Source organism: Tachysurus fulvidraco, chromosome 21 (genome assembly GCF_022655615.1).
Source record: "Tachysurus fulvidraco isolate hzauxx_2018 chromosome 21, HZAU_PFXX_2.0, whole genome shotgun sequence".
NCBI lineage: Eukaryota > Metazoa > Chordata > Actinopteri > Siluriformes > Bagridae > Tachysurus > Tachysurus fulvidraco.
In genome coordinates, this window is record NC_062538.1 from 10,444,799 (window position 1) to 10,458,034 (window position 13,236).

A 13,236-nucleotide genomic window follows, 5' to 3' on the forward strand; every position below is an offset into this window, starting at 1 on the left:
TTTAATTAACCGTTATTCCAATACTTAGCATTACTGAATGCGATGTAGTGTTTTTTAATGTCTGTGTTGTTAGTTCTTAGCATTCACAGGCACTCTCTCTCTCTCTCTCTCTCTCTCTCTCTCTCTCTCTCTCAGTTTGTCATTTTACATACATAAAATGTCACCTAACCTAAGCTGTTGCTATAGAAACAATAACCTATTGTTAATGTTACTGACCGAGCTACTGTCAGAAGCATGCTGTTATACAAACGTAATACACACCTCCTGACCAGATTCAAGAATTCAGTCACACTAGGATATAATTTTCTATAACACTGCCTCTGACAGTTATTCAGCTGCAAATCACAGGTTTATATCAACACAGTCGTTCGAATATGTTATTGTTTCTGTAGTCATTCACAGAGCCTTGTGCAGTGAACTATCTACATATATCTTATGGAATCTTATCAAACTTTGGGTTTCCTAATACAGGAATGGTTTATGTGCTGCGGTTTCTCAGTAACATGACAAGTTTCTGGTTTTTTTTGTCTTATTTGAGAGAGAAAAAAAGAGAGGCTGGTGACAGAATGACTGTTTATAGCTGCTATAATGTACACGATAACAGGAACTTACTTATACATGTTACTATAAATGAACAAAATGTTTTAGAAGCCAAAAAAATTCATTCATTAATTCAAAATTGTGTTTGTTGGCAACTTGCCATGATGTAAGGAATAAAACCTCGAGACCTGCATTTATGGAAACGCAGTCAACATCAGGGTTAGAAACACATCAGTATTTTAATATTTAGGTATAGATTTGTGATTCAAGCCAAGTTTCTATCCACATTTCTTGTATTCTGTTATAAACAAAGTGGGGAAAAAAATCTTACAAACTATTTTACAAAATTTAAGTACTAAGGTAGAATTTATGTAAAAAAAAAAAAAAAAAAAAAGATTATGTCGAAAATGTTATTGATAAATTGCATATCCATTAGCTATATAATTTAATGCGCTTAACCATCTTTCAAAAAGATATTAGATATAAATGTAACTACTGATTGTTTTATTCCTGACTTGGAAAACATGGTTAAGGAATTGTTTGTGTTAATAAAACGGGTTATTGAGGTTGTGTCAAATGTGTCCACGATAAAGGTCAGTAGAACGCAACTTTCTGTGAATAAGCACAGTTTCTAATTGTTGTTTCTTCTGAGTTCAGTCAGGAAGAAATGGATCGATGGAAGAAGCAGGGGGTCAGAGCCGGGATGGCCGGAGAGCTGGAACAGAGCTGCATTAAACGTCTCCTCTAGTCGATGCGATGGAGAGGATAATAAGGTTACAGGAGCAATCTGGGTCCGCTGGAAGAACACAGAGTCTAATACTGAGTCTAATTCTATCATGAAGGAGTGGCCCAGAGCTCAAATCACACTTTCAGCCCCGCATCTCTCACGTCTATCCACGTCCACACCCTACGCACCGCGCACTCCTGAAGCCCTCCACTCAGGCGTTTGTTTGGCTTTGCTAATTAAATAGACTGCTCCTCTCTCTCGCCACCCTTATTAGTCTCTATTAATTATCAGCTACTGTCATTATACTCATGACTGTTATTATCCTCCAACCAATTACACCGAGGCTTCAACCGCGCCCCACCATTTGCTCGGCGGTGGTATAGTCACGACGACAGAAAGGGCAGGAAGAGGCCCAAGGTCAGTCGTCAGCAATGAGTGACTCTCTCCACACTGTCTGTCATGACAGGTTGCCTGGCAACCAGCCGAAAGGATGCAGAGATGACACGTGATTCACAAGTGACTCCTTGCTGCATCTTATGAACAACAGTGTTTGATGAAGTGTGGATGCAAGCCAGCTTTTGCATGCTCATCATTTTCCATGCTCTATTTCAGACAAAGGATTTGTACACTGCACTCCCCGTTCATCCACCTCTTCCCTAAACATAATCCTGTGTTCCTATTGTCCATAAAATATAAAACAGGCTGTAAGGTGGCCAAGAAATCTTTAGGCCAATTTCAGGATCCAAGTACACAAATCTAATACAGACTTGAAAAGGAGAATCTTTTCTAACAGAGAAACACTTGTACGATTCTACATAGAGCTTTTAAAGGTTCACAAAGAGATGAAATGAAGAATCAGTGAATGTATCACAATAGACTCTGAGCTATAACATTTAACATGTAACACTGGTCCTTTCCTACGTCTGACCTCATGCTACACACAAACCAAGACACAGGGACAGTGCCACATTACAATGTCGCATCACTTTTCCCGCAGCGAATAAAGCTGTTGACCGCATGTACCACTGTGGTCAGTCGGTTTCCCATCACCCGTCTGCCCTGCCCTGATAGTGGGATGGTTGCCAGGGCAACCACTTACCACTTGGGACCTTGGAGAACCCTTTATCCTTCTCTTCCACTGTCATTTTGATTTACATTCCACAGCTTCAGGACAAATGAGGCAGAAAAGTGCACAGACCTCTAAAATTCAAGGGTCCCCAAAAATCTGATCCTTGAAAATATCAGAAGTCATAATGCAGGTCAAAAGTCAAAGCATGAACCCTTCTTGGAAGGGGGTCCACCATAACGTTAATCCGTTCTTTGTGTGAGTTTGATTAACTAAATGCATGATGTTAACATGAAGGACTTAACATATGAGGAAGACTGAAGATTAAGAAAGACACGAGGAAGACATGGTGGGAGAGTGATTTACGTATGAGGCATAATGACAGTTAAGCTCATTAAAGACTATAATTACTAAAGGACAACCAAAAGGAATTGCAGTGCAAAGCTCTTCTAACTCACTAGTGATTTGTAGAGCTGCTTCTGCTGCCTCAGTGTTGCCACCTCAAGCTTCAAGGTTCGGTTTGTCTCCTCCAGAAGGTGAAATCGGTTCCCACTGGACAGGTGAAGAGGCAGGACCTCGTGTTTCAGCTGCAGGAAAAGATGGAATAAATTGTAGAGAAGAAATGCATTGAATAAGTACACAGGATGTCAAGCATGAGTGCATCAATAAGAGCTAAATGAGCATGCGCCTGTAAGAAGCAGAAGGAGCTACAAATCCAATCCAGAGCCTGAGGCTCAGATGGGAGTTGTTCATAAAACCAAACAGCAGCAATCAGACAAAATCGATGTTCACAGGAAAAGTCGTGGGGATGAGCTTAATGTTATTGAGGAGTACCACATGTAGAGTCATGTCCGAGAGCTTCACTGCTGCTTATGGACTCTGCGACACTGAGACACTATGCTGCTGCCAGAAATAAAAGTGTGGGCGTGCTGTAGCTCTGCTTTGGGAAAGCTGCACTCACAAAAACCACTCCATTTTCCACCCATGTCCATTACTGATCATTTATTCATGACTATTATTCGGCTGTGTCAAAACGCTGCCAGGAGGCCTTCAGGAAAACAACGCTCACGCTTTCAGCTTCAGAAGGAACATAGGGAATAGAGCAAAACAAGAAAACACCATTTAAAAATAGAGGTTTTAGTAAATATAATAGAAAACAGACTCAAAGCAGCATTCCAATCATCATTAGGATATGAGTGGAAGGAGAAACGCCTACAAAAGAGGAGCCAAGACACCACAGAGCAAGAACATCCTCCTCTGACCAGAAAACAGGACCATAATGTTGAGATTCACGAGCTTGAAAATATATACATAGCAGTCTGCTAAGGTTCTACTAAGTAGAATTACTTCACTAATTACTAATTACATCAGTTGTATACTGTATTTACTAGTAAGTAAACACTAGTGACACCGGAGACTCCTTCTACAAATGTTAAAGGAAGGGTCTCCGTTGTTTGAAATCCAATGTTGACATATAAAATCACCGAAACAAACACGCCCCTAACCCAAATGGGTCCCACCCCTGTATTGATAGCTCCGCCCACACATACATACGTAACCCAGGCAACTAATGGAAAGAAATGTGTCTTTATCATAGCTGAAGGGAAGAACAATACGATTGCAGACAAACAAACAAGCAAAAATGACACACAAGCATAATCATGCAAAGGACAAAGGCATATATTAGTTCTGTGAAACAAAGCAAAACCAATGTTACTCACCCATCAAGAAGGAAAAAAGCGCCTCGGCGTCTTAAGTAAAGTTGGCCGCAAATTCAGAGATTGGAGTTTCCCGAGTCAATGACTCCTGAGATAAATGTTGTTACTACACAAATAACACCTCTTTTCTATCGTAGTAATGTAGAGAGGCAGCTACAAGCGAATTTTCCTCAAAATCAGCTTTCCTTCACGGTGGACAAAATACACAATTCTTTATGTGCTGACGGCCGAGAGACAGATTCCAAGGGACCGTCTGCAAAGTGCAAAACCCGAAAAGCAAATACTACAAAAACAGTCAATAACTTCACTTTACCAAATTCAGCACACACATCATTGATGTCATGATAGTTTTACTGCAACACTTATTTGTATTATTTTTAATATGAAAATATTAAACTCGAATCTGTGAATATGTGGCCAACTTTACTTAAGTCCCTCAGCGTCCCATCGCAGGCCTTCCCGCTCCTTCAGTTCTCTCCAGCGCTGGAAAGCTGATCCTATATTAACATGGGTCCTACTTCTTGCCTTATCGTAAGCCTTTCTTCGCTTTCTTTCTTTGTTTTTATCTGCAATGTCAATGTTTCAATCGCTTTCTGCTAATGTCACACATGCGCACTGAACACTCTCTCTGCCCATATTGACAAGAAACGCCCCTTTCTGCTCATTGGCTACACGTCTGTTTTGTTTTTAGTTTGTTTGGCGGCCTAACGCAGTTTTTTTGAAGTGTTTCTCAAACAACGGAGACCGCACCTTTATGTAAACATCATCCTACGGAAAACATTAACATGCATTTTTCCATGTCACCTAGAGCATCATTTCTAATCAGATGAATTGAAGTGTGTGAAACTTATGTGAAGTCCCTAGCAATGAGTTTCTATAGAAACAAGAACATATCTGAATGAGCGCATTCACACTTGCACTACTGCCAGAGCTGCTGTTATAGATAACACCTTCTACTGAATAAACAGCAGCATGCAAAGTTAATAATAAATAATAATAATACAACCTACTACTGCTGGAATAAGTGACCATATTGTAGTGACCATATATCTCAGTACTACCCTGGGGTTCCATTTTCTGGAGGTTTTATTGACAGCACAAAACGTCAGCAGACAATATTCTGGAACGGTGCCACACTATTTTCTTTCTTACAACAGAACTGATTTTTGTAAAGCATCTGAACTTTAAGAGTGGCTCTGTGTTAGTATAGTAAAGCGCTCAGCATGATGGGGTTTTTAGACTTAAGATCTAGAGTTTACTATCTGATCACTTCCTGCTGGAGACTGAACTCATCTTAACCACACCCTTGGTGTGTACTGAAGAAGAAAAAGAAGATGATGACGACTTTTTTGTCACATATGCATTACAGCACAGTGAAAATATTTTTGTTTGCACATCCCAGCTTTATATTGTAAGTTGGGGTCAGAGCGCAGAGTCAGCGATGGTACTGCACTCTTAGTGGCAACAGTGGCAGCTTGATGGTGCTGGGTCTTGACCCATGATCTTCTGAGCAACACTTGGGCTACCACTACCCCTATAGCTTTATTACATTTACAGCATTTGGTTGACACCCTTATCCAGAGCAACCTATATGTCTACATCAAGGCAGCTCAAGAGCCCTGCAGTGGCAGCGGTTGGATTTGAACCCCAGTAGTCTTAACTGTCATTGTAATTGTCTCAGCTGTAATTGTCCTTCTGCATTCAGCATTGCAATGAAAAGTCTATCCTCAGGTTGTCCTGTTCATTTCTTAAGCACCAAATGTTGATCTAATTCTAATGATCTAATTTAACATGCTTCCCCATGGCAGGAAAATAATGCACCACACTTAAATAGAAATTTTCCAGTCTCAGAACCCCTCAACTGAAGAGTCAACAGACAGGCCAGATTTCTTCAACGTCTTGGTGTGTGTGTGTATCCTACATAATCCCAGCAAACTCCTACACCATGCTACAAACACTCACGAGCCTGGCAGCCTGTTGGTTTTCCATAATCATGCAGCTCTAAATCACACCAACCAGCAAGGAGCCTCAGAACGAGCCAATGAAGCTAGCAGCTCCAACACGCAGCCAATAACACATTTAACAACTACCAAGTCACAACAAATCATGGTTAGAAAGTTTTATCTGTTTAGAAAATAAATCAATAGACTTATTAAGATTGCATTAATGTGACATTAAGACATTTGATGAGTTTATTTGACAGAAAACAAACATCTCATGCATCTCAGTGATAGACAGTTGTATGTCCTCTTGCTGATGGAAACGCTCTGGCAGTGTACAAAGACAAATTTACTTTCTCCATCACTTCATCACAGGTAGTGACATTCTTACACTGTATAGACCAGAGTTGGGAAAATAAAACAATCCTCTAGTCGCAAAACTGCCAAATCTCACAAATTCCACATGAATAAATTCCTCCCATTTTTCCTCACGCAATGGATGAATGGAACAGTGCAGAGGAAGACACTGACACACAGCCAAAACACTGACACACTCCAAACCATGTTTACTGCTTACAGACTGCTACCTGCCCTATGTGCCTCAAACTCAAATATACATTGGAAAGCTAGCATTAATCAGTTCCTCAAATATTTTGTAATGTTAAGATCAGAGAAATAATTGACAAATCAAGCAAACAGTGCAATATTCAGAGAAGCTTGTAATTTTTTTAAATGAACCTAGCCCGCCCCAACGTTCGTACTGTAGCTGCCAGAGAAAATAATTACATATGTTGTATTTCTTTGTGATGCACAGGAATGCTTTGTTTTGATTAAAGCACTAAAAATAGTAAAAATCATTTGGATTTTTAAAGATTTTGTCTTCTGTTGTTGCTGTACTTTTAGTCCAAAATGCACACAAATGTTTAAAGTTTACTGTAAGTTTACTGCAAAACAGCAGCAGTAGGCAATGCTCTGACAAAGGAAAGAAAAGACACGCTTTCTTGGAGGAGTCCATGGAAAGTACCAAGGTGGAAGATCACGTTATTACAATTTGCAAATGACCAACTGTCAGGACTCAGCCCAGACTTTGGCCAAGTGCTTTTGTTGATGTTCTTTGTTCACGTGTCTGCCTCGCCCTTGTCTCTTCCTCCCCGCCTCTGCACACCTGTTCCTCATGTGTTAATTGTTGTTAGTATTTAGTCGAGCCGCGTTGCCTTAAACAGCGCAGAATCCTCTCTTGTCTGATGTCATGTCTTGTTTAGTTTTCGTCCTTGCCTCTGTTTCATGTTTTGTTTTACTCTATCCTGCATTTGGGACTGTTTTTATCCCCGTGTCTCTAATACCAACCAGCGTATAGTGCTCTCATAATAGCCGCTTTCTGGACGGTGCACGTGTGATCACTCATCCTGAGGCAGCAGTCATCTGACAGCTTAGATACATCGATTAAAACATCCCGAATAATGTTACATATTTAATGGCAGACAATTAGTCAATAAATCAAACTCAATAGGCTGATTGATTGATCAGTTATAAAAATAGATGTTAGTAGCAGTCCTTATTTTGTTTACAGCACTAACATCTTCTATAGAGGAATTTTTAAAGGTACCCAGTTTTTAAAAGCTAATCCATTTAATATAACATAGGATATATGCTGTTTTGGCGTATAAGTCTTAGCAGATGCTAGAGAGAAGAAAAAAAGTGATTTATATTCCGAAAATACGTTTAATTACAGGAAAATATTTGTATATGGATCTAGTTCAGACTCATCAGTCGTGTTGGTAGTGAGCCATCATGAGAACAGACTGCAGTAACTGTGAAACATGGCTACAGTCCACACAAACACACACACGCAGACACACACAGACACACACACAAACATGTAATATGCCAGTCTTTATAATAACATTTGTACAAAAGGTGTGAACTCAACTAGGTAGAAATATCACTCAAGATCTACTGTTTTATATCAAACATCCCTTTCCAGAGCTTTTTTATTGATCAGAGTCCCTCCAGGATTTCACAGTGTTTTGTGATTTCTGCTGCCAAATATGTGTGATATGGTAAAGTGTTTTTTTTATTTTTACAAAATATGCAATGCCACTTGCCGAGTTTTTTGTCTTTATTTGTGCTTGAATTGGTAAAATTGCAAGCACAATATTCTTTTTTTCAACTCCTACCAGTGAAGACTGTGATAGCTGTACTCAAGTCTGATGTGTATTAAAGAAGGCTTTGGGTGAATATACATTGTGATGATGTCACGCAACACATCTTGGTCCAAAAAAAAAAAAATCTGTTAAAAAAATCTATAGTCATTTTGAAAAACTGCAATGTCACTGAGTTTGCTTGATTGTGGGTGAATTTCTGCGATTGCAGAAAAAATTGCTAAATCCTGGAGGAAATTGATACTTTGCAGGTCAAGGTGGCAAATCCTTTGTTTTTAGAAGGCGGAGGAAACCAAAGAACCTGGAGGAAACCCATACAAACCCGTGACAAACACGCCCCCAACCTCCTGGACAGTAATCCAAAGCTCGGGATCAAACCTTGGTCCCTGGAGCTGTGAGACGACAACACCACCCTCTGCAGCACAGTGCTGCCCATGCACCTTTTTAATGCATCTTTAATATTTTATACACAGCCTTGTTATAATTACAAATGTTGTGCACATTCAGAGCCTGTTCATATTCCACTGACAGTTCTAGCAGCAGCAGGTTATCCCGGGCATCTATTTGGGTGGAGGGAGGTGGATGGGTGGGGTTTGTCTCCTAATGACTCGAGAAGGCGAGAGCTGTGTAATGTACATCGACGCAAAAAGAATGAACAAGAATAAAAGGGTAGAAAAAATTAGATTTGAAATCAAATCAGCTACTTGTTACTATAACTGTTGGGTATATTTCAGCAGCTCGTTTTTTTTCTCTTAATTATGATTATCTTTTCTGGAATGTTTTTAGATAACAAGTAACCAGTCATACTGGAGAAAAACTAACCCTCAAGTCCAATGAAGACTGCACCCCCGCTCCTAAATCCTCCGTCACACACACACACACACACACACACACACACACACACACACACACACACACACACACACACACACACACACGCCAGTGTGAACGCGGGTGTGTGCCAGAGGCTAAGGAGGGGCAGGCGCATCATCATTAACAGTTCACTATATTGCTTTCTCTCTCTCTCTCTCTCTCTCTCTCTCTCTCTCTCTCTCTCTCTGTCACACACACACATTAGCAGTGCAACAGCTAGCTAGCACCTCATGCACATTCGAACACATGCTCACCGCCTCCACATTTAACAGTGTGTATCTGCTGTGTGTGTGTGTGTGTGTGTGTGTGTGTGTGTGTGTGTGTGTGTGTGTGTGTGTGTGTGTGTGTGTGTGTGTGTGTTTTACGGTACCTCCAAGGTTGTAGCTTCCCCTCTTCTTCTTCAAACCTCTCACACCTTCATCATCATCAGTTGCAGGCGTTGCGGCACCGTGGCAATGACGACACGTCTACGATCTGTGAGTGCGTGTGTGTGTCCAGACCACTGCTGTGAGCATCTCCAGGCTCTCAGGGAGCCAAAGCATGGAATTACTCACGCTTTCTCTCACACTCTCCAGCCGCTCAAGCACACACGCGCGTACACACACAGTAAGATGTGCGCATGCTCGCACTCACCGCCTGTCATACTGATTCTAGCCTTCACACACACACACACACACACACACACACACACACACACACACACACACACACACACACTTTCTATGTGTGTGTATACGCTGCCATGTGCAGCATATCTAGTATTTTACATTAAATAAACTTAAAATATTGTTTCCACACGCTTCAATTGGTCTTTGCGTTTATATATTTTTAACTAATGAAGTTTGAATGTTAGAAAATAATATGAAAACATTTTTAACGGTTATTTAATTAAAAAGTTTTATTTTCATCAGTTACATAAATGAAGTATGTTTCATACATGGTGTTCTGTCAAATAATTATATTCTGGTTTTATTTTCTGCTCTCAATATATATTTCATTTATATATCAATATATTTGCTGAAGGCTACGTTGACTAGCTAAAACACTAAAAGCTAAATTATTAAGCAACATTAGCTCAGTTAGCTAACTGGCTAAAACATAGTTACTGGAGCTAACGTGAGATGAATGTTTGTGAGGTTGCTTTGTCATTCAAAAAGTGTTTTTGTGAGCAGTCTAAAATAAACTGAAAGCATAGCATAGTTAATGTTTTTTTTAATCATTTGCAAAACAAAAGAGTGGAGGAGTAAACAGCAAATAGTCATAGGTTGTCTTTTCAAATAAAATAGCAGTTAAATGGAGGTTTCTACCATCCTGGCAGTCTCTCAACATCCAGCAAATGTCTCACCATAAGATCAGACCATCAGTTTCTCACCATAAGATCGGATACGATATGATAACATTACACTTTATTCATCCTGGAGGGAAATTTCTTGCCAACAGTTGCACTATTAACAGAAACAGAAGTAACAGACACAACTATTATGAAATATATTCCAACATTATACGCTATTGTTTGAATGTTATATTAGATGTTATTACATGTTTACAGGGTTCTCAAGTTTTGAAGACAGGCAAGTGACATCTCCAACCCCCAGCGACCCCCCCCACACACACACACACAAAACCCAAAAACCAGGATCACTGACCACATTTTAACCAAATATAAAGTATTTGTTCAATTTCCATTTATTAATTTGTGTTTGTGTGTGTGTGTGTGTGTGTGTGTGTGTGTGTGTGTGTGTGTGTGTGTGTGTGTGTGTGAGAGAGAGAGAGAGAGAGAGAGAGAGAGAGAGAGAGAGAGAGAGAGAGAGAGATTATGACTGGTGTTGTTTATTGTAAGTGTTTGTTGCCTTTTTGGACTCCTTAATCATTTGTAATGTTGCTCCCATTTAAAACAGTTCAGTTTTTCTTTCAATGGTTGTTGCGTTAAATCTTACCCAGATAGTGCTATTTTCTGATTTTTTTTTTTTTTGATTGGCTGATAAGTGGCAGGCTCGACTAAGAACTCCAGGGGAGACGCAATTCCTGCCTGGTTCCATAGAGACAGCGGTGCGGACTGATACATTTTGGGTGCTGCGGCTTATTAAATATTTGATAAATAGTCAAAAAGTTTTTCTGTGTGAGAAATACACTGTGTGGCTGGAGAGCGTGAGAAAAGGCCCAAATGCGTGACTGTCACTCTCAATGCATGACACTTGACAGCCCTGTGTTTATACATTTTAACACTGATTATGATCCCCCATCATTACCTGTAAATATGTGACCCTACATGTTTACATATACTACGACTAGTGGGTGTTCTTTAACCAGTGTTTTTGTTAATTTAAAACTAGTCCTACATCGACCTTGAGCGTGCAAGAGATTTGTAAATTTCATGTGTGTGTAGATGTGTAAAATCAAGCATGTGTGACTGGGTTTGTCAAGCCTGCCATTAAAACCCAGTCACACATGCTTGATTTTATTATTATTATTATTATTATTATTATTATTATTATTATTATTATTATTATTATTATTATTATTATTATTATTAATTAAAAGATAGTAATAAGAAGAAGCTGAGTGGGCTCTCACTACAATTAACAATAAGATAAGAACATGGGAAAATAATTGTGGCGAGAGCTTAGGGTATGGTAAAAGACAAGATTGTTGTTCCAAAACTGTATAAAAGGCTGGTTCATAACTGTGTTAATTCAGAACATCCGCAGAAGTCTTGACTTCATTGTGTCTCAGTAAAGTCTGATTTTCTGGTATCCTACACATCTTGTCTTTAAAAGTATTGATTTTTGATTAGCAAGCCTTTTCACAACACTACAAAACAGCATCTGAGGGAAACAAACATTTATCTGAAATACAAAGATAAAACAATATAAAAGCAAGCAGTATAAGGTCAGGTCTACAGGTATTTAATCAGTGACATAATGTTCATCATGTGCACCACCATAATGGATTTGAAATTATCCATTTAATGTGTTATTAAATGTATCCTTTCAGTTTTAATTCAAGGGGTTTAAAACAAAATTGCATTAAGCTTTTAAGACTTACAACCATTTTTTCAAAGTCCCTCCTTTAGCACAGACTCATTTGCGGTCATTGAGTTCCTGCACCCATGTACATCATTAAGTGTTGTGTTTCCTCCATTGAGAAGCCTTGTCAGGCCTTTACTGCTGCTACCTTTATTTGCTGCTTGTTTCTGTGTTTTTTGCCTTCAGTTTTTTCTTCACTAAATGATATGCATGCTCATTTAGATTGAGGCTAGGTGAGTGACTCGCCATTTAAGAACATTCTGGTTTTTTTTGCCTTAAGATTTCAGCTGCTTCTACATAAATGAATGTTGGCTTATTTAAAAATGTCTTGAAAATGTCCTATTATCCAGCATCAGGACCTAGCAAAGCTTACAAAATGATGTAAAACTGTGAAGAGCTTGCAACTTGGGATGCACTTTATGAGAAACCTAGCTGTTAATGCAATATTTTTGTTAAACCCCTTTGAATTAAAGCTGAAAGACAGTCCCATCAATCACACACACACACACACACACACACACGCACACACACACACACACACACACACACACACACACGCACGCACACACACACTTAGTAGCCTTTTACTGTCTCACCAGTCTCTCACTGTCTCTGCAGTGTCACACTGGCTCAGTAGTGTTGCAATGTCTTGCCAATCTTTCACCACCTCACCAGTCTCTATCGGTCTCACCAGACTCTCACCCTCTCACATATCAAAAAATACTGATTAATCAGAAACAGCAATGTAGCCTGAATGCAGATTAGCTACAACCAACAAAAGCAAATACATGATGGATTAATATATCTCTAATGCAAGTGGATTATGAAGCAATTTATGGATTTCCAATGCTAGTTAGTTAAGAAAAGTGTTGGTGCTAGGCTAGCTAGCTAACTTAAAAAATACCTTTAAGTAATTTAACGTACATTTGCCCCAGCGCTAATGCTAAAGAGTCTCCATGTTAGCTTTATGGAGCTATTAGCGATCTGAACAGTGCTCACCCCAACGGACTGTTTATTATTGCTGGAGATTTGAATTATTTGATCTTAAATCAGTAGTCCCCAAATTCCATCAGTATGTGGAATTTTCAATGAGAGAGGTGAACATGCTGGATCTGACCCACCTTTGCTACTCAGACCAGATGTCTGTTACACTCATTTCAGCATACAGACCACTCGCTACATCG

At 39.5% G+C, this 13,236-nt stretch overlaps 1 protein-coding gene across 12 annotated transcripts in view; it reads right to left on the reverse strand.

Moving 5' to 3' along the window:
* rimbp2a (RIMS binding protein 2a) overlaps positions 1–13,236 on the reverse strand; it is a 69,613-nt gene that overhangs the window by 49,378 nt on the left and 6,999 nt on the right. For 10 of the 12 annotated variants that reach the window (XM_047805838.1, XM_047805835.1, XM_047805836.1 and 7 more), the window contains exon 3: positions 2,792–2,920. In XM_047805838.1, coding sequence (XP_047661794.1) covers positions 2,792–2,920 — 129 coding nt within the window. Of the gene's footprint in view, positions 1–2,791; positions 2,921–9,396; positions 9,736–13,236 lie in introns of those variants that run through there. The other 2 variants (XM_047805841.1, XM_047805840.1) reach the window with 2 other exon arrangements.